This window comes from Tauraco erythrolophus, chromosome Z (assembly GCF_009769465.1).
Source record: "Tauraco erythrolophus isolate bTauEry1 chromosome Z, bTauEry1.pri, whole genome shotgun sequence".
In the NCBI taxonomy this organism is placed as follows: Eukaryota; Metazoa; Chordata; class Aves; order Musophagiformes; family Musophagidae; genus Tauraco; species Tauraco erythrolophus.
The window spans coordinates 29,099,059-29,122,085 of NC_141496.1; the positions used below are offsets into that span (position 1 = coordinate 29,099,059).

General features: G+C 38.7%; 1 protein-coding gene across 3 annotated transcripts in view; it reads right to left on the minus strand.

Moving 5' to 3' along the window:
* Window positions 1-23,027, minus strand: part of PDE8B (phosphodiesterase 8B) — a 79,958-nt gene that overhangs the window by 18,691 nt on the left and 38,240 nt on the right. For all 3 annotated transcript variants that reach the window (XM_086630085.1, XM_086630084.1, XM_086630082.1), the window contains 8 exons: window positions 21,877-22,067; window positions 20,555-20,614; window positions 18,515-18,572; window positions 13,492-13,580; window positions 6,958-7,036; window positions 6,282-6,422; window positions 4,470-4,558; window positions 3,743-3,803 (listed from right to left, as the gene is read on the minus strand). In XM_086630085.1, the coding sequence (XP_086486211.1) occupies window positions 3,743-3,803; window positions 4,470-4,558; window positions 6,282-6,422; window positions 6,958-7,036; window positions 13,492-13,580; window positions 18,515-18,572; window positions 20,555-20,614; window positions 21,877-22,067 (768 nt within the window). The remainder of the gene's footprint in view (window positions 1-3,742; window positions 3,804-4,469; window positions 4,559-6,281; window positions 6,423-6,957; window positions 7,037-13,491; window positions 13,581-18,514; window positions 18,573-20,554; window positions 20,615-21,876; window positions 22,068-23,027) is intronic.

Sequence of the window (23,027 nt, forward strand, 5' to 3'; positions counted from 1 at the left end):
ATTACTTTTTTTTTTTACTGTTTTCGTGACAGAAGGTATACATACCCTCTGCTTCAGATGAATAAACTTCAGTGCTTGACACTGCATTTACATATTTTTCACTATGCATCATATTTAGAAGTTCAGTACTGTCATCTAATCTATGCTGATTGGCTCCTTTGATCAACTCCATCACTTGTCTATAGCAAAGCACTAGATTACATGGAAGCCGGATATCCATGGTTGCAAACTGTGAGTTAAAAGGAGAGAATGGCAAGGTTGCACTTACGAGCTCTTAGAATCCATATCATTTTATGGCAGTGCATTATTCAGGAAAGAAAGGAAAAGAATCATACAAATTCTCTTTTCCATCATTCTTTCATACCTTCCATCTTTTTTTCTTTTTGGCTACTGTGGGGAGGAGAGGAAGAGGGTGAAGGGGATAGAGGAGAGAATGGAAAGGAAAAAGGCAAAATTCAGGAGTGGCTTTCTGTAATGAATAAGAATTAAAAAAAAAAAAAGGGAAATCTGGCACATGCTCCATGTAAATCTTGTTTGAGGGAGTGTAAGGAATGACTTCCTCCAGAAAAACTGATTCTAAAAGCTTAAACACCTCTCGTAATCTTGCAGGAATTCTCAGAGAAATCATCTCATCCAAACAGAGTAAGACCAAGGAAAGTAATCAGATACGGTACAGTGACACAAGGCATCTGAACTGCTTGTTCTAGTCCCAGACTAGACCTCCTCTCAGAGCCCCTGGATATACTATCTACTGCATAAATGGCAGATGACATTGGCACAGTCCTCTAAGTGCTCCACTAAAAAAGCGAAACAAACCACAATTCAGCTCTGAATACTTCTCTTGCCCCTTCTGCAGGCATGACTTGGAAGACTCACGTAAGGTAAGTTATGAGGGCAGTTACACAGTTCATCTCAGGCCAGTACGTTCTTAAGAGAAGAAACACTACTTCAGTTGTAAATTTATGAATGCACAAACACGGACTCTGCTAGGTCTCAAGTTGACAAAGGCAGCATTAATCATTACCTAGACTTCAGCACACGGGAGTAGTCACATGAAAGTCAATCCCCATTCATAAATCTTCATTGTAAGAACATTTAATACACTCTCAGATGATTTTTTTTTCCCATATGTAAATCTAATATGCTTATTTTTCATATATGGTAAATCTGGCACAGAAATCCATGAAGGTTCCTATAGATCTCTAATCATACTGTAATATCCTTACAGAGGCTGTCAGTAATGACAAAGAACACATCTACATTTTTTAAGGTGAAACAATGCCTAATAATAATAATAATAATAATAATAATAATAATAATGTAAGGATGTTTCTAAGTCTGCCTGCATATACTGTCTGAATGCTGAGATCAAGCCATTTATAATTATGTTGATGCAGTGAAACATTAGACATTTGCATCCAAATTTGAACCATGACAGCTTTTACTGCTCTATAACTAAATAAATAGTTTGTTCAATTTCCTTTTATCCTTCCATAAAGAATTACTTGTGGCTTGAAAAGAAATGTAATTTTTTTTTTAGGGCAAGAAAAGTTCTACTGCTGGAAGTATTCAGGCATGGATTTTAAGAAAACTGCAATGTCCAGTTGCTGATCAGGATTGATACGATCACACTAATATTGCTATAAAAATAACTTTAAGAAGTCTTATTAATATAACATAGATATGGTTATACATCACCATCACTGCTCATCTAAAATAAATAAAAAAAAAAGCCAACTCAAAACCAAAATCACACCCAAACCATCAAAATTCCAAGATACTGTGAATTTTTCACTTTGTGTGAGAGCACCTGGTGCTCTACTATAGGCAGGAGGATTTCCACCACAGAAGTGAAACAGAGTAATTATGTAGTTCTGTTGGATGCACCTTGTTTTTTCCCCAATGGACCTTAAATCTCCACAGACCATACTTTCTGGTAGGCTGTGGCCTTTAACTCTGGTGGTAGATCTCTACATCTGTGGAGAACCCTTTGAAGGCCATATTCCCTGGGCTCAGCAAATGTGTAAAGCTCTCTAAGTCATTGCATGAGTGCTTTATTTACCAATAACTGCTCATGAACCGATACTAAATAACACGAATTGATGGTGCTTTCCAACAGTGCCTGTAGTACAGAGAATATCAATTTGGTCTTGGAAACAAGTCTCTAACTAAAATATGTATCTTAAGCTTCCTGGTTTAGGCAGCCCAATGAACGGGGCAATGAAAAACAGAAAAGATAAGGACTTTTATCTATATTCCTACTTCTTTTTTTTTTTTTTTACAGTTGGCTGTGAGTTTGTAATTGTTTTGTACTGATCATCTTGCACTAGGAGTATCACATTCACAATTCCCTGTACCAGTCTTTCATCTGTGTGTACAGTGTAAAGAAAACATCAAATTGTATCTCACTTTAAAATCAACATCAAAGCAGCTATAAATGAAACAATAATAATAGTGAGGTTTAAATAATGAATTAAAAAGAAATACATGTAACTTTAGCACTGCTTCTATTACAAAACTCTCTTGCACTCTATCCTGAGCGCTTTAAAACATTCTGCTACTGTAAATGATATGCTGCTGCTAATACTAAAATCTCTGTTTTAATTCAAAGATTAGGTCAGTTTAAAACATTTTGAGCCTTGTTTTCCAGTAATAGGCCTTCAAAGCTCTTTCAAAGGTTGTGCAGATTTCTCCCTTGACTTGTTACTACCTGTCCCCACAAAAACTCGAGCAAGTGGGATGGTTTCAACAGTCAAATTTTACACAATATCACTTATGAACTTCTTCCAGTAGTGGAAGTTTTCCAGTAATTCAGTGTTGTTATACTGAAGAAGGGGCAACCAGAAATAGTAGTGACTTTCTAAATACCTTTTATGCACAAGTATCTTTACCCACATCATGGATAAAAGCACATTACAATTCTAAATAAACCAAGATCATGACCTCTCTCCTAAAGAATGTAGAAACATATAATGTTTCCCAAGGACATCCTCAGTCTAAAATGTTTCCACCTACCTTCCATTTCACTGCTACAGACCACAGGCTAAAGATAGATTTAAGTCCTTTGCTTATAAAAGTTCAAACTTCTTTACTCTACAGGCCATGTACCAGAATATTTTTGAGGCAAAGCATGTGATACGATCACTTGCTTCACTTTTAGAGGGAGGGAACCAGGAGCGGATGACAACAAACAGCTCCCCATGCCACCAGCTTTGCTGCAGGACCTGCTGGGGTGGATATGTGCCTGGACTGCAGAGACCAGGGTCAGCTGCTACTGCTGGTTCACTTGGTTTATGGCTTGGATTACACCACTCCACAACACATGTTCTGATGAGCATGAGATGTCTCAGGTCCTGTATGAAGCCTACACTTTGTTCAGAAACTACACATTGGCAAACCTTGTGACAGCTGAGCACAGGTTATTCATTATTAGACAGAAGTACCCTGGATCAGACTGGCAAGAGCAGTTCTAGAAAAAAGCCCCTGAACTCCCTTTGGACTATGGTCTATGTTGCTCCACAGTATCAAGGACTCAACTGTCACATCCATCGCTCCACTCAGCAGTCCTACAAAAGAAGAACAGCCCATGCATAGGCGAAAGTTTTCTTGATTGCTCCAATAATCAATGAGAACTTCGTTCACAACAGAGATCACATTCTCTTAGAAAAATACAGATTTCTAGACCAAAAAATATCAGTTTACTACAAGTGACGAAAATTATGACATGAAAGAAATACGATACCTGTTTGTTGTTTTCATTGGTACAATGCAGCCTTTTGAGGGACACAAAGTGTCTTATTTTCCTAGCAACAGAAATAATCACTTGTTATCATGTCAAATGGTAAAGGGAGAAGTGAAGTGACACACTGCAGTTTTCTAAAGCAGTGGTCTCCACGCCCTCGTGAAACAAGATACCCAACCCCACACCAAACAGATGGCTGGGCAACAAGCAGTCCTTCAGCGTTACAGCTCTGTTTTTGTCCCAGGACACCAGATCCTTCTGCTCCTGCAGGAATTCACCTGCACAGCTGGGAGCAGAATTTGGCAACGTGCCCATTCCACGCTGCAAAGGGTGTGAGCGCGTATCAAGCACATGCACAAACAAGGGGATCGCCCAGCTGCTCATCCTTCCAGCTGACCGGAAAATGCTTTGGTTACTGTATAGTAACTTTGTAAGGAAATGCACGGTGACATGAAGCTAAATGTCATCTTGCAGGTGTCTATAGCAGTAACACTATTAATTGCTATGACTTCACACTTCTTTTAGCCAGCATTTGATGACACTGGTGGACAAATGTCAGCAAAGAACATGACTTTCTAAACTTTGCTTATTCTTTCCACATTACTTGAAGTCATTATATCCTCCAGCTACTGACTACATGGAGGTTCATGTCAAACTTACAGATGGGGAAAGCAGAGAGGAGGCCCTAAAAATCAGAAAGCAATTATGTTCTGGACAAGTTAGTTACCCTCCTTGTCCAATCACAGGTGTTATCTTCACATGCTGCTGGATACTGTCTCCTGATTTTCTTCTTGCATAATAAACTCCTTGCCATTCCTAAGCAAACACACACAACAGAGACAGCATCTAAGAATACATAGCTTATGGTCAAATATTCATTTATTATTACATAGTCCTTATGTAGTAAATAATTGCATATCATTTCATGGATGCATTTTTAAAAAGAGTGTAAAATTTACTAATACAGAGTAGCACCTTTAACAGGCATTTGCTAACAAAAGGACTGCAGAAATATGTTTTCTTGTGAGACAGTATACAATTTTTACAAACGACTTTAGGAATAAGCTACTTTGAGGGGTTATGAACACTCTTGCTAGGTACCACCATAAGCAGTGGTGGTTGCAACACATCCAGAGAGTATCTCCCTTGCGAGCAGCAGAACCAAACTCTGTGCTGAGCACCATTCAGCTTTGAAGTCATCAGTCATCAAGTGATATGTATGTTAAATTTTGGAAGCCCTTGACCTAAGCGTGTCCTTCAACTAACCTCAGGTAACCAATAGCCTATTTTCACGCCATGACTGTTTTCCCATGATCATGGATATCCAAGGCACTCTAGATCACCAAAAGGAAGAAACAATTTTTTTCATGGCATCTTTTATCCTGTTCTCCCATGCAAACCTCTATTTCCCTGACTGGCCACTAATCTTCCCTCCATCCCCACTGCTACAAGAAAGCAGCAAGAGGACTGCAGGCTAACCAGGAGCCATATATGCCCCATCCTTAAGCAGCCCACTGATGCAGAGATAAAAGATATCCTCCAGTATGGATTGGAGAAGAAAAGGACATAAAGCAGGTGGCTTCTCTCTCCTTACCACCTCAAAGAAGAGAGATTTTAAGCAGGGAACTACTTGGCAGCAGAGTAAGATGAAGTTGGCAAATGCGTGGAAGGTACCTTCTCCATCACAGACAAAGATGGATGGATGCAAAAGACACACAGGGCCTTTGAGCAGGCAGTGCCAGCAGCTGGGCAGCCTATATGAACGAGGAGTTGCAAAGCAAGAGTGACCTGTAGGTTCTGCTAATGAACGAAGATGAACCTGCAAACAACTCCAGACAGTGACCCTCAAAGCTCAGATCATTGCTGGAATTAAATCAAAGGTTCAAGAACTCCTCAAAGTTCATGAAGCAGAGGGTGAGACAGGGAAGGGTGGGAGGTACTTCTGCAACCCATGGGAGATCTTGCATGTATTAGGAGAACATATGGACAGGAATATGTAGGGCTTTTGTGGCCCATCACCACCACAGCAGGAGTTCACAGTGCACTGCAGATATTCTAACTACAGTTAGAAAAACAAACCCCACTGGGTGCTGGTTTTGGTCACAACTGATTATGCCACATGCTGCTTAATGCACGCAGCCGATGAAGGCTCTGCAGTTACATCAGAACTGTTAAACCTTTTGGTCGGATGATGCAGCCACCTGAGAGACTGACCGAGGGCCAAATTGTTATGTTTCAACTAACAAAAGCTCCTGGAGCTTTAAGCAAAACAGAAACACAGAAAACATTCTTATATTGATCTTAAGCCAACAGATTGGTAGAAGAGTTCAATCAGATCCTAAAAGCAAAGCTGAAGAAATCTGTAGTTGCTTGTCTGAGGCATGAGTTATTGTGCTCCTAAGACACCTGAGAAGCAGAATTCTGGTCTCATATGTTCACTCATGAAAACCACATCTTGTGTTCTTGAGCCTAGAGCATCAAAAATATAGCAGAACAGAAATCTAAAGCAGTTTTGCATGACTTTATTTTATTTGCTTACCTTTCCTTTTTTAATAAATGTGTTGATAGAGTCTAAAATATCTGCACAGTTTTTATCGCTTTTTGGTAGCTCAGTAAGTTCCTTGCCAATAAGCTCTCCCTTGCGATACCCCATCATCCGTTCAAAGGCTGGATTAACATACTGCCAAAACAAAAGTGCTTTGGTATAATATGAAAAAAACCCCACCATACTTAAAGGATAATTACTCACATATAACTATCAAAATGTTTAAAGTTATACATCTGAAGCCATAACCACACATCCCTACAATGCAGTATTTTTCATATAAAAATACTATATAATAGTGAAACGTGTTATTCAACTAAGGAGCTGAACACAAAAGGTGATATATAAGATGTTATCTAAAGGTTCAGAAAGAGAACAGAACTCTTTACCGTACAGGTTATCTAGTTCTGCTTCAGATTTCATGCTGGTTTTATCACAAACAACATTACTTTACTGAAAATTATAATCTAAATAAAGTCACCAAAGGAAAAGTCTTCAAAAATTAGCGAGTGCTAACATGCAGCATACAGAAATAAGGCAGTTCGTTGCACAGGGCTTTCTAATGGGCAACAAAACTAAAATACTGAAGCAGGACAGAAACTACTGAGCAAAGTCCTCTTGGGGTTCCTCTCTCCAACTTCTACAAAATAGTTAACTTTTTCCCCCCTACCTGAATGACATGATCTTCACTGGTTATTTCTATAGCTTCCTGACAATGGTCTAATGCTGTAAACACTGCATTACAAGCCCTGAAATTAGCAAATGATTCACATTAGATTTGTTGTTAGAACAGTTTGCCCACTATAAATACATTATCATACTGTACTTATCGCTAGATGAACCACAAAGTAGCATGTTGACCAAACCATGCCACTATCACGATTACCATTTTTTTTCAGGAAATTCAGCTTCCAACATCTCTGTTGTTAATATGTCTTTACTGCAGATCATGTTGTAATACTGCTCATGGGTACTTAATGCATATTTCTTTCTCCAAACATGTTCTAAACAGCAAGAACTAATAATTAGCACTAAAAATAACAAATGGCTGTTACAACAGAATAGAAAGTTTTGTGATCATTAAATGTAAGGAACACAAAAATCATCACAGCAGATATATACAAAGTTTTCAATACAGCAAATAGATTGGCACTACCAGAGAAGCCGTAATACAACATGATTAGAGGAAACAGTTTAAGCCATCTCAAAGTCCTAGTCAGAAAAATGTCAATTTTCCTGCTTCCAAGTAGTAATTCAGTGACTTGATTTGCATATATCCTGATCTCTATTAAGGGCCAAAATGATCTTCATTTCCCATTTTTTTCAGGGCTATCCTTGAACTAATGCAGGAAAACAAAAGACTTACCATCTTTCTATAAAATTTAAATTACTTAAATTATAATTTACACAAGATGGGATTAACATTTATTTATAGGCTCCTAATACTAGTGAGAAAAAAAAGTAAATATATGTATTTATGTAAAGAGAGAGTGCACACTGAAAGAAACCACCCAGGTATACTGAGAATCATAGAATGGTTTGGGTTGAAAGGGACCTCAAAGATCATCTAGTTCCAACCCCTCTGCCAAGGGCAGGGACACCTTCCACTATACCAGGTTGCTCAACGCCTCATCCAACCTGGCCTTGAACACTTCCAGGGATGGGGCATTCACAACTTCTCTGGACAACCTGTTCCAGTGCCTCACCACCCTCATTGTAAAAAACTTCTTCCTTATCTCTAATCTAAATCTGCCCTCTTTCAGTTTAAAGCCATTACCCCTTGTCCTATCACAACACGCTCTTGTAAAAAGTCCCTCTCCAGCTTTCTTGTAGACCCTCTTTAGGTACTGGAAGGCTGCTATAAGATCACCCTGGAGCCTTCTCTTCTCATGGCTGAACAACCCCAACTCTCTCAGCTTGTCTTCATAGCAGAGGTGCTCAAGCCCTCGGATCGTCTATTTGGCCCTCCTCTGGACCTGCTCCAACAGCTCCATGTCCTTATGTTTGGGACCCCAGAGCTGGATGCAGTATTCCATGAGAGTAGAGTAGAGACAGAGAGTCACCTCCCTCGACCTGCTGGCCATGATTCTTTTAATGCAGCCCAGGATACTGTTGGCTTTCTGGGCTGCCAGCGCACATTGCCAGCTCATGTTGAGCTTCTTATCAACCAACACCCCCAAGTCCTTCTCCTCAGGGCTGCTTTCAATCCATTCTCCGCCCAGCCTGTATTTGTGCTTGGGATTGCCCTGATCCATGTGCAGGACCTTACACTTGGCCTTGTTGAACTTCATGAGGTTCTCACAGGCCCACCTCTCCAGCCTGTCAAGATCCCCCTGGATGGTATTCTTTCCCTCCAGCATGTCAACCACACCACACAACTTGGTGTCATCTGCAAACTTGCTGAGAGTGCACTCGATCCCTCTGTCCATGTTGCCGACAAAGATGTTAAACAACACCGGTCCCAATATCAGCCCCTGAGGAATTGCACTTGCCACTGGCCTCCACTTGACTCTTTGAGTGTGACCATCCAGTCAACTCCTTATTCACTGAGTGGTCTATCCATCATATCCATGTCTCCAATTTAGAGACAAGGATGTCGTGCAGGACAGTGTCAAATGCTTTGGATAAGTCCAGGTAGATGATGTCAGCTACTCTTCCCTTATCCACCAACGCTGTAAGCCCATCATAGAAGGCCATCAAATTTGTCAGGCAGGATTTGCCCTTTGTGAAGCCATGTTGGCTGTCACCAATCACCTCCTTATTTTTCATGTGCCTTAGCATAGTTTCCAGGAGCATCTGTTCCATGATCTTGTTGGGCACAAAATTGAAACTGACTGGCCTGTAGTTCTCCTGATCTCCTTTTTTACTTTTTTAAAAATGGAGGTTATACCTCCCCTTTTCCAGCTGTTGAGAAATTCACCAGACTTCCACGACTTCTCAAATATGATGGATAATGGTTTAGGAACTTCATCTGCCAGTTCTCTCAGGACCAGTAGATGCATATCATCAGGTCCTATGGACTTGAACACCTCCAAGCTCCTTAGATGGTCTCAAACCAGATAGATGCTTCGACAGGTGTCAGTACTTCACCTTAGATTTGGACTAAATTCAAGCTAATTATCTTCTAATACCTCTCATTGCAGTGAGCATAAACTGCATAAACATTCTTGTATACAGTTATTTATTTCCCCCAAGAACGCATAGTGGGGTTTGAATTAATAGTTATGACCAGAGAATTAAGAAATACAGGACATTTCTAGTTCTGCTCATCATGGAAGTAACTCAAAACCAAATAGGATATACAAAGAAATATACATGCAGCCATGCGGATGGAGATTTGCAGAAAGAAGCGTTACATACAGAAGGCAACAGCAGTATTTCAGCTCATACAATAAACGGAGCTGCCAATGTAATTTTACAAGTGATTTTCTAGCAGTCCAAGCTGGCTTCAAAGTGTGATTTTGTGCTGTGTGAAACAACTAATTTATCGCAGTGATAGGTGCCCGTCTGGTACACCAGCTACTAACAAATGTCATCATGTAAACTTTCTGCAAGAAAACACAGAGCTATGTTTACACTGTTCAAACCTTACTATTTTCATTTTATCTGGCAACCAAGCTAGCAAAATTACAAGTTTAAATGGCTCATGTCCTCTTTGATTAATACACATCTCCCACAGATGTCCAACCAAGCTTCAAACCAGAAGCCACACGGAGAAGCGGTGTTCTCACTTGCAATGGAAAGACACTTCTGACCGCTGACATGACCAAGTATACTGCTTTCCTGGCCTGGTCCTACTTTTTCACCATGTTTCTCTTGTATTTGAACACCTGAAATATCCTGGTTTTAATTTCATCGACTAACTTTCTGAAAATATTCTTTTCCCTTTTGCTTTTACAAAGCTGTATAGAAGACTGACTGAGACAGCAAACATATCAGAGACCCAGTGCTATAGACACACAGTGCAACACTTTTTTCCCCACTTAATTAAACCACATGGATGGAAAAAACAAATTATAACCAAACAGCATTACCAAACACCAGTTCTGCTTAGTTTTTAATGGCAAATTCATTTAGAATCATAGAATCATAGAATGGTTAGGGCTGGAAGGGACCTTCAAAGGTCATCTAGTCCAACCCCCCTACAAGGAACAGGGATATCTACAACTAGATCAGATTGCTCAGGGCCTCATCCAACCTGGCCTTGAATGTCTCCAGGGATGGAGCATCCACCACCCCTCTGGGCAACCTGTTCCAGTGTTCTACAACTCTCATGGTAAAAAACTTTTTCCTAATATCCAACCTGAATCTACCTCCCTGCATAATGAATCTACCTAGAACACCTGCATAATCAAGCAGAGGTAGGGGGAAATCCTTTTTTTGTAAGATATCAGATTCTCTAAGTTACAAATACGCATTTTCAGAAAGTTTATCTTTTAAAAGGCTACCTCATGCCACAGATGTTAGTACAAATATTGCTTATAAGCGTTACTTGTGCTTGTAATATAACGAAGAGGATTTAACTGTTTAACTATCTTGGGCCCACATCTATTTAATTCTTTAAACTATTAAAATATTCTGGGACTGCACCTGGCAGTGACAGTAGTAAACCCAAAAATACCACTGAGATTTTTCATGGTATTTTGCAATGCTGCCAAAGGTTCCCAAACCAGTCATGTTCAGAGGTGATGTGAATATATATATACGCACATAAGTATATATAATGTGTATTGTCAGTATACAAAAGACATGATAACACAGAATACATTTTATATAATGTTGTTTTTTATATAAATTCAAAGCAATTAGGCTCAACAGTTTATGTAATTACATTTAAGAGAGCAAAAGCTAGCAGAATTATAAATGTGTGGTATACTGCTGTTTCCATAAACAATGTGGATGAAAGAACTGTCAGTAGATGAAATGCTGCTAGGGACTGAGACGGTTTCCTTCCAATTTTAACAAATGTTAAGATTTTTATCTTTAGTGATCACTGTGGTAGTTGTCATTTTCTAACTCAATTGGAATCCATTACTTAGCACTAGTAGTAAGACTTGGCTGAAGCCTTAGTTCAGGAGCTGTGAACTTTGTCCTAAACGGGCTTTTGGCTGGGACAGTGTTAATTTTCTTCTTAGTAGTTGGTATGGTGCTGTATTTTGGATGTAGTATGAGAATAGTGTTGATAATACACTTATGTTTGGCTGTTGCTAAGTAGTGTTTATCCTAAGTCTGGGACTTATTCAGTTTCCCGTGTTCTACTACTGAGCAGGAAGAAATGCATACCAGAAAATAAGGAGGCTACAGTTGTCAGCAAGTGCTGCAACTCAGCAAGATAAGAACCGTTGACGGCCTGCCTGCTGACAGAGAAAGAATCCAATAAGTAAGACCCCAGACCAGAAATCACCATTGGACCAAAAGGGCACGTGAAGAATGCGTGGAGGGGGTGCATAGCTTGTGAGGGTATAACTGTCCAGGGATTTCTTTGGGGTCCCTCTCTGCAGGCACTCAGCTCGAGCTGTTTTTCTGGCTGTACCAACTGAATAAATTATTTTTTTCAAGATTCAATGCCTGAGACTCTGCTGCAGGAAACCTGGAGTTGAGCTTGAAGGAAGAGAAAGTGCCTGAGAGTGAATGCGTGCATGTGTGTGTGTGTGTGTGTGTGTGTGAGCGAGGAGTCGAAAGGGGCACCTGTCTGATAACTGCAGTCACCGCTGCAAAGGGACTTCGGTCCCAGCAGTGAAGGTCTCAGGTTCTGTGAGTGTGGCTCCTGGAATGGTGTCTGAATGCCTGGGCAGCGGCCTCTCCTTTAACAATCACTATAAATAAACTTGCAGAAAAGTAGGGGAGCCAATATGAATCATGTTCCCTGTGTTGGAGTTTTAATTATCTGCATTCGTAATTGATACTACTGATGTAGAAATGCTAAATCGTATTTGCATCTTGTTTTTGAAATGAAACATAAACTGCAAATATTGTGTGTAAGAAAAAAAGCTTAATCTTTCTATGTAAGTCTGAAATTTCTGATCTATAGTGACTTAATTCAGAAGTCACTCATTCCATGTTGCATTTACAACTGAACAACAAACCACCATAGGACCACAGTAACACCTAATTTACTTCTAAAATTTCACAGCTGCTTTATTTTTCTGCTGATTTTTGGAAAACAGCTATTAAAAATTGTGTGAGCCCAAATTCTACTTTTTTTCCATGAAAATTTTACTATAAATGTGTTGTGCACGCACAAATGTGTAGTCATTTGAATGTGAAGTCACTTGGGGTTTGGTTTGCAAAGAAAATCTTAGAAAAATCTACTTCTCAAACAGAGACACTGAAGCCTGTAGAGAAATGACAGTATCTTCTGTAGGTGGAACTGGAATTAATTTATGACACCCAGGGAACTACGCCTTCTCTGCATGACACTCAACTTCAAGGGCTTTTTTTCCCCCTACAGTTGAATTACAAACATATTCATATGCATGTATAAGCACCAGTATTACACATAAAATTAGTCACATTAATGAAAAAGTGATAAGGGAAGGAAAGTAGTTTAATTTCTCACTAAGATAAAAAGCTATGCTCCTGATCTTTCAAGTCTTGCTCAAGAAAGAAAATAAAAACTCAAGGTATGAAGAGAGGACCAAGATTGCATTCAGCTCAAGCTATCAGGTATGAAATCTCACACACATGAGATCAAGAATGAGTTAGTGAAGCTTTACCATCATATAAATTTGCAGCCTGTAAGCCTTACACACAAGACAGCTTTTTTAAGATTCTACCCTTGCAATTAAATGAGCCAAAGTCATTGTTCTGTAATGTTTCTGCTGAAAGAGCTTGCCTTGACTGTAATGCTGGTAGTAATGGCTGCTAGAATGTTGTCAAATTCAATATGGGCACCTCAAGACAAATGAGACACAAGCAAGCATCAGAATAAAGGACATGTACTGCATAGTGCATTAGGAAAGCAGACATTTAAACCACCAGTGAACGAAACATACACAGACCAAGCTTTCTCAGAGTACCAGTTACTGAGAACTTAAATTTGTCCTATACAGAGTAGCAGAAGAAGGAAATAAGAGTATAATATATTAGTTAACATACAGACACAAAGCACATATATGTGTATCTGGGAAGAAGCAGAAAGTAACCTGATACAATTATGTAGACCAAGCAGTTGATGTTTGCAGTTTCTTACACTTCTACATACCGTAATTTGAACTGAGATCGCACTTCCCCATGTTCTATTTGAATCAGTTCATTGTAACAAGCAGTTATGCTGCTATTCTCCACGAATTGCTGGAAGACAAATCAAGAGTGCATGAAATAGATTGGAATGGTTTTAAACTGTTATTTCTGTTCCTGTATCTAAAACTCTAACCTTACAGAGACAGCTGACACAAGTCCAGCAAAGGGCCGTGAAGGTGATTAAGCATCTCTCCTGTGAGAGCTGCTACTGCTCAGCCTGGAGAAGAGAAGGCTCAAGGGAGGATCTCATCAAGGTATATAAACTTTTGAGGGAAGAGAGTAAGAAGACTGAGCCAGACTCTTTCCAGTGGTACCCAGTGACAGGACTGGAGGCAATGTGCACAAACAGAAACAGAGAAGGTTCCATCTGAAAATGAGGGAACGCTTTTTTTTTTTCTGCAAGGGTAACAACACTGGCACAGGTTGCCCAGGGAGGCTGCAGAGTCTCCATCCTTGGAGATCTTCAAAAGTTGTGTGGGCATGGTCTTGGGCAACCTGCTTTTGGTGGCCCTGTTTGAGCAGGGAGGTTGGGCAAAATGACCTCCAGAGCTCCCTTCATACCTCAACCATACTATGATTCTGCAGAAAGAAAAAGCTTTAGTTGTACCTTTTATGTTCAGTAATCACTTTTTCCCCTGGCATGATTTTCTAGTTCCTAAGACAACATCACTATCTAAATACAAAGCAAGTATAAAAATATGCAAAAACCTGAACTACGAATTTTTCCATTTGGTTTAACTACCCAGTTAGAAACAGATAATCTAATTAAAACCCAAACAAAGACACACACAAAACCGTTATTGCCTTGATGTTTCACTTAGAACATCTATCCTTAAGTCAGAATGGAAATGGAATACCTTAGAGACATAAAACATTCACTCTAAAAAATATAGATATATATGACATTTGATTTGTTTTCAAGCAACTGTTGCAGCTGAAGCTCAGAATGTGAAGTAACTTTGCTCCACAAGTAATCTCACTGAGACGTTACTGTGAATTCAGAGCCGAAAAAACTATATAAAGTAAGGAGCACATTGACAACAGTTAGTTTATTTAGCAAACTTTTATATACTCCAGACGTGAGACAATGTCCTCTCTTCATTAGGCAAAGGTAGTGAGCTGAAAGGTCTTGTGCTTGGTCCTGCTGAAATCAGAAACTTTATGTTGACAGAAGAGGAGTAGATTGACTTCAGATAAAGTTTACTGCTCATAAGTAAACTTCTGCTATGAAGAGCTAAATCACTCTTTAGAAGTACATGCACCAACTCTAGTTTTCACAGAAAATACCCCATGTTGTCACTAGTTCTCATAGCGCAGCTGCATGCAGAGTCAAGAGGCACCACTCAAAACTCTGAGGAGCAAAGAATGGCTTTTAAGAAATTAATGCAGCTGTTCTGTATGAAAAATTTTGTTTTGAGGACCAATGGTTTAATCCCAAGTTGCCAGCAAAATGTAAAAAAGGAAAATTAAAAATGACTGTTGACATTGGTCTGCTTTACTCCTTAACATTAAGATCTTAAAACATTTCTGAAACTCTCACCTCATGCACTCAGTGAATGCACGGGAAACCAAAAGGCACAACATCAAGTTGGCAGAAGCAAAGGCGCAAATAATGTTGTGTTGCAAGAAAGCTTGTCTTCTACAGCGCTGTAGGTTTAGATTTTCAGTTTTACGGTGCTCTTTGAATATTCAGATATTTTCATGCGAAGATTAAAACCATGTAAAACCAAATCTATCAATAATATACTATTTAACAATGATGGCAACTGATTTTACAAACTGAGCTTACTGGAACAGTACTGAAGCTCTTTATAAACTGAATTTTAAAGTAGTGCTGTTTCCTGACAAAAATTAACCCCTATCTCAGCACAAATCTTTGGCTAAGAACTAAGAATTGCAGCTTGTTGAAGTGTTAAACCTGCTCTTAACTATTGTATAGTCTTCTGCAGATGCACAGAATCTCTTTATTTAAGTTTATGGTACTAACGCCATTCGTTCACTGGCTCACTCAAAGCTGAGAAAACAATTGGGACCTGAAGAAGGTAGGAAACATTTCCTTTTTCTAGTCTGTGCATCTAAATGAGGCATAAGAAGATGAAGATCTATTAATTCTCAAACATTAGAAGGTAGACAATAATACTTTCTTTTAAAAAAAGTTTAGTATTTATACAGCACATTTTGATTTAACTAACATATACTCTTAAATTACATTTTACTTCATTACAATTGGATTCCATTGCCGTCTTGTACAGAAATTGACACAAGTCACAATAGTCATCAGCTAGCAGGAAAGCATCATTCTTTTTGCTTAGCAAGAAGTACTAGGTTTAATATTAAAGATTCGTTTTGTTGCAAACCAGAAAGTTTTAATAGCAAGTGATAGATGAGAATCAACATTTGTTTAAGAAAAGAAGTAAAGTTCAAAATATAACATAAGATTGTAATTGAGTAACTGCAAACTTAAGGTCCTGTGTCTGCTAATTTAAATTATAGTTAAAAATCAGTCAATAAGCCAAATCACATATTTGAATTAATCCACTCTAAGTAGGCCATTGTTACTAGATTTATGAAGCTGAGAGGGAAAAAAAAAATCAACATAATAAATATACTGCACTAACAAACCACAAATACACAGACACAAAATTTGTTAATGATATAGGGGGGAGGAAAATAATTGGAAGATGTAATAAAATAGACTTCCTTGACAAGGAGGAAGAAAAAACATAAATAGCATAAAGAAAAATGCTAAATGAGTGTATAAAATGAACAAAAAAAAAATCTAGAAATCTGTCTCTCGTCATAAGATCTTTTAGTCATCACAGTGATCCAGATCTGGATAGTGATCAATCATCACTGATTTCATTAGAAGAAATTAAAAATGTTTTATTTAGGACTACTTACAATATATATTCCAGGTACATGTAAACATAGAAAGACATTACTATAACGTAAGTACACAGGAAAGCAACAGAACATTTTAAAGCAGAATAATCAGCTATTCACCACAGAAAAAATATTCATGGTTGTCTGCAAGAGAATCCCCCCAAAAAGATTAAAAGAGTTCTTCAGAATCTTTAGATTCAAACCTGGTGTAAAAAGTCTGGTTTTGTCTACAAAACTCTTCAAAAATGTGACAGATAAATTGGACAGAAGGTCAAATTCTTTACTAATCAAGTTGGAGATGCATTTAGAAGACAGCCACCACCAGACAGAGTGACTGCATTCAATGTTTTGTCAAGGGAAGAGGAGGAACACAGTAAGGAAAAGCAGCACAAACGCTGATCCAATGAATAGTGATAATGCAAAATAAAGCTACCAGAAAGGATGGACTGTAAAAATAAAAAGAGTGAAGAGAAATTTTAGTTTGAACAGATATGATTTTCCAAAAATAAATTTCATTGTGCTGCTGAGGAATAGATTCTCTGCAAATACCATGTCACTATTTGAAGAAGGGTATTTTTAAATCTTCGTATGTGTGTGTGGTGCTTTTCTGTGTTAATGGATTTAGTCCCTACAGATCCCCATCCAAGCAGAAATAATTCCTATGGCCACCCCGCAGCAAAAACAGGATCTTTGACTCAGATGTGTTTTAAAAGCTGGAAAATAATTCCAATACAGAATTACTATATTTTGCAAGCCCTCTGGTATATTTGGGATAGCTGGAAGGAACAGTTAGAGCAGCTGTCAAGTGCAAAAAAATTTTACTTTCCCAGGCAGACAGTGTGTGCCACTGAGATGTGTCTCAGAGCTGCACAGTGTCTCTTCTGGCTCTACTGTGTACTTTGTTTTTAAATGAAACACAAGACTTGAGAAAAAAAAAAGATTTTTTCAAAAATATTCAACTTTTTTTTTTTTTTTTTTCCAGAGCGAGAGAGAGAGAAAGGCATTCTTGGGCTGACCTTTCTCTTAGTCTCAACTTTTTCAATTTTTGGAGCATCTAAGTGCTTCAGAAATGCTTTTTCCTTTAAGGCTTTTACCCCCACAGTACCCTTGAAGGAGAAGTAAGATCTATTACCTCTTTTTGGAGATGATCTGCAGACAGTTATCCTGGTGCACATTCTGCTTTGTAACGAAGTTCAAGCTAAGAATGAATTAGCTCAGATACTGGACTCAGTATGAGCTTATTAGCATGAGATCATGCCTGGGTTAATTCCCTTCCTTCTCTGATTTTACTTACTATATTTAATTGTCCTAACTAGATATAGTTACTTCTCCCTAACTACAGTCCACTGATGTGCTTCTGTCACTTCAGTACATAACCTTCCTTATGAATGGCTAACTTTAATATTACAGCTGATTTACAACATTCATATCCATCCAAAGCCGCTCACACAAAGGTTGGAAGAGAGTAAGCAACAGAACCTAGATTTTCAGAGCTGAGAACTCCTACTATTGTGCTCTCTCCTACAAAGCTGTTTTGAGAAACAGTATGGACAGTTATCTTCCCTTCTACTGCCTCTATAGGAGAGCCTCTAACGCTGTCCTGAGAAGAATGAGTGCAAGCCAACGGAACTGATTAAAAAAGAAAAAATTAAAAAAATTATTCTTCACATCAGGAGGAGGTGAACTAGGCTTATAGTCCCTTTAGAAGAGGAATCCCTGCAGTCTAAGGCACAGAGAAGTGCCCAGATGACTAGTCAGCATGTTGCAATACACAGCATACATTAATCAGGGTCCTCCATCATTGTTTTTTTAATGCAGTCATAAACAAAACCCACCCACCACCCACTCAGATCACAAGAAGTTAATCTCAGTATTCCTGTTTATTCTGGATGGATTAGATAGATCACAGATTCTTTTATTTCATACACTTGTTGGATACACTGTTGAAAAGAAAAGAATACCCAATCAACTGCCAGTGGTTTCCCAGCAATAAATTTTTGGCAGAAGCAAATGTATATTCTTCAATTTAAGGAAGTAAAAAAAGTGGCTGTAATTTACAAAGCAATCATGGTTACTACATTAAATATGTAATTTATACATACCCTATCAAAGCCCGCATTAAGAAGGGGAAGAACAGAAGTCTCTTCTTGGTCAGCAGATCTACAAAACAAAATCATAGAATCACAGAGTTGTTTAGGTTAGAAAAGACCCTTAAGAGCATTGAGCCCAACTGTAAACATGACACTGCCGAGTTCATCACTCAGCCATGTCCTTAAGCACCACATCTATGTGTCTTTAAACTATCTCCAGGGATGGTGACTCAACCTGGGCAGCCTGTTCCAATGCTTGGTGACCCTTGACACTTTCAGTGAAGAAATTTGTCCTAATATCCAATCTAAACCTCCCCTGGTGTAACTTGAGGCTATTTCCTCTTGTCCTATTGCTTGTTACTTGAGAGAAGAGACCCACACTCATCTTGCTACAACCTCCTTTCAGGTAGTTGTAGAGAGTGATAAGGTCTCCCTCAGCCTCCTTTTCTCCAGGCTAAAAAACCCGAGGTTCTTCAGCTTCTCTTCATAAGACTTGTGCTCCAGAGCCTTCACTAGCTTTGTAGCCCTTCTTTGGACATGCTCCAGCACCTCAATGGCTTTCTTGTAGTGAGGGGCCCAAAACTGAACACAGTATTCAAGATGTGGCCTCACCAGTGCTGAGTACAGGGAGATGATCACTTCCCTACACCTGCTGGCCACACTATTTCTGATAGAAACCAGGATGCTATTGGCTTTCTTGGCCATCTACGCACACTGCTGGCTCACATTCGACCGGCTGTTGACCAACACCTACAGGTCATTTTCCGCCAGGCAGCTTTCCAGCCACTCTTCCCCAAGCCTATAGTGTTTCTTGGAGTTGTTGTGACCCAAGTGCAGGACCCGGCACTCAGCCTTGTTGAACCTCATAAAATTGGCCTCGGCACATCAATCCAGCCTGTCCACATGCCTCTGTAGAGCCTTCCTACCCTCAAGCAGATCAATACTCCTGTCCAACTTGGTGTTGTCTGCAAACTTAGTGACGGAGCACTTGATCCCCTCGTCCAGATCATTGGTAAAGACATTAAACAGAACTGGTATGTTGCATGGTCACACAATATTTAAGAATTAGATGGTATCGATTTCACATAGATATCTAAACATAACGAATGCAGTGAGAACACTCTTGCATAAAATACATACATACAATCATACTATTACAGAAGTTGATGTTATAGTCTTTTTTAATAGGTATTTGCAGCTATTACTAAACCCCAATACTTATTTCTACAGCAAACCTGGCAGATATACTCTACAGAAGTCCTGTGTCTTTTCAGAGACACACAACTGCACTACAAAAAGAAAGCATCAAGAGGATAAAAGACACCCTGTGATATTCTGTAGAAAGAATCTAAAAAAATGTTATTAAGTAAAAGGTGAAGCAAGTTGTAAAGTCTTGCTCAGCAGCAAACTTAGTCTATTTTCTAATCTTGGCAGGAATAGTTCTTCTGCTATCATTCTATTTCCTAATATTTCAATTGAGCTAGGAAATTAATAAAATTGGAATGGATTCAGTCATGTGCAGGAGTTTTAATGAAGGCAGGAAAGGCCTCTTTTTTGAAAGTATTTGGTAAAAATATATTTAAGTCAATAAGAATTCTGCCTGGATACATGGGGTATGAATTACAAAATAAGGATTTCAGGGCAACATTCTGGTGAGTTTAGTACCAACAAGATGGAAGTTTAGTCCACTATCCAGTTCCCTAATAACCACAGTGTGTTATTTGATCTAGTTATTTCCTTTAGAAAGTAATACACAGCTTTGTATTTTTTTCTTTTAGAAAGCAACACATAGCTTTCTAATTTTTCTTAGTATACAAGCCATTACATTATGATACGCTGAAGATGATATGGATAGTACTAGTCTGTATGAATGGAAAGTTATCAAATACTTCAATAGGCCACATAAAACATCACTAACCCATTTTAGGTAAAATAATATTAAACTCGGTCTATAAGGCTATCTAGTAAGATACTTTCTGTTATTAGATAACTATTTTGTCTAACATTCTTATAAAGTAAAACAAAAATCTTTCACAAAACAGTAATACTTACAAGCGTGGAACCACAGCAAGTATTACAGTGTGCTCTGATGGTTTTGTGGCACGAATAGACCTGAGGAAACAAAGATTTCTCAGTGTTCCTCTGAGTATCTTCACAGACAATATAAATGAAAACCCGGACTGAAAGACACCATCGAGGCAAGAAAATAGTATATCACACTACCAAAACCTTCGTATCCTCACTTAAGAGGATACCAGATTCCTCATATGTTGCTCAATGCAGTGAAGAGGCAAGAGGTCCAAAAACATAGGGCATGAACAACAGCTCTTCAAATCCACTCTTATAACCTAGCACGCATTTGACTTGCACTTAGCTTATTTGAGGCAAACTGCCCTGAATGCACGGGTTGAGAAAGGTCAGTCTGTACCATGTATTTTCAATACCCATTACCGGATTTAAACAAGAATCTTCACTGCCTTGTCCCATATTTACCGTTGTCTTTCTAGATATTGTAAAATTTTCTTCAGAGGGTGGGAAAGGCTTTTGAGACATGCAAGTAAGAAAAGAGGGTATAGCAAATGTATACGATAGACTATCATTTATGAAATGCTGAATTAACAAAATTTTACCATTTCACATGTTATTGAGAAACCAAAAAAAATATTATGAACTATCAGAAGACACTCTATTTACCTTTTACTGGCTAAAGACGACTTTTTTCAATCATGTCGTGCTGTTCTGAATAAACAAACTTTATATTTATTTGTTGGACCTTTAGAAGAACTTCCCTCACCACAAGTATTTGAGCTTTAAAATGTTCCTTGTCATAAACATGGCAAATTTCAGCTCACGATGGACTGAGAAGCACAGTGCGGTGTATGGGACAAAACATATGCTTCAGCTGAATCAGTGTATTTTAGCAAAGAATCACAATACTGAGCACTTGCAACCTTAGAGCTACTAAGACAGAGCTGTGTAGACGAAAAGAGTGATGTGAACTTTTGGGAAGAGCTGGCAGTGCTTGACGAACGCACACATTCCTTTGAAGCCCTTCAGCTTCAGACTTCGCTGCAGCAGAAACAGACAGAGACAGCAGGGAATTATTTCAGCTCTGGCTTATGCTCTGATAGAAGCCCACGACCTGAAGAGACAATTCTACAATTTAGCTTTGCCAAAAGTGTATTCTTCATATGGTTCTCCTCTTACAGATGTACGCAAACCTCCTGGCCTCAATCCCAAACTTCCATTTTACTATAGTTTTGAGGGTTCTTTTTTTTTTTTAACCTATTTTTTTCCTATTTTTTTTTAAATTAGGTTTGGTTTTCTGCAATATATTCTGAAGTTCAAGAGAAGCATAAGGTTCTTTAGGTTACCTGCAGATATCTTCTGCATCAAAATATCTGGAGTTCCTGTGGTCTATAACAATTATTTCCTGGTGCTTATCAAGAAAACATTCAAGCGCTGACTCTGGAGTCCGTGCAATATTGCACCTGTATCCAGCTCTGTCACAAGCCCACCAGAAACCATCACTTTGGTTGTCTTCTTTTGCAAAGATCAGCAAAACCTGCAAAGCATGCAAAACAGTGGCACCACGTTAAACACGCAAAATAGTTTTCTCCATGGTGCAAATCTTGATGAACGCGTCTGCTGTACGAAAGATTGAGTCTGCTTTGAAAGTGGCAAGATTGAACTGCAGACTGTAAAACAGTGGATGCAGTAGCACAACTTTCTTAATAGAGTGATAATCGATAGATAATCAATAGTTAACTGTATAGGACTGATATTTAGGACAAAAGCAGCTGTCAGATGATGAGTCTCTTCTAACTCATGTTCAAATTCAATCAGTAGCCACCCAGAATAGGTGGGTAGGTGTTCAAACATCATCATCACTTTCATCAGGCCGCACCAGCTAAACATACTTTTAATTGTAATGAACTGCTTGAAATGCAACTGCCTTAATTATTGCTCTTCAGGGACAAACAATTCACATAACACAGTTTTATTCATTATTTCTCCTTTGATACACAAGAAACTGTAGTTTACTCACATTCTTTCAAAACTGAAAAGAACAACAGACAAGCAAGTATGGACAAGGTAGGTCAAAAAACCTGATTCAAACATTGCAATTTTGACTCAAAAAAATGTCTCTATTTACCTAAATACAGGAGGTAGTTTCGACAACTTCAACCGAACACTTAAGGAATGGCTCACACAAGATCAGGTATGACGGACGTGTGCTGAGGTGCTGTTCTAAAAATCAAATTGATGCTGTAGGAATCTGTTTTCTAACTGACCAACATAATATAGGCTGAAAACAGCTGTATTTGTGTGCTTCTTGTGTGAAAGAAGAGTACATTTAGAAGAGAACAAATTTTTCATCCTTGCCCTATAATAAGTATATTATCAGCATACAAATTACACAGCTAGGAACACACAAGTCATGTAGACAAGCCCCTTCACAATTTGCAGATATTTACCATGCCAACTGATCTCTAACCATGCCACCCTGTGTGACAGATGAAGA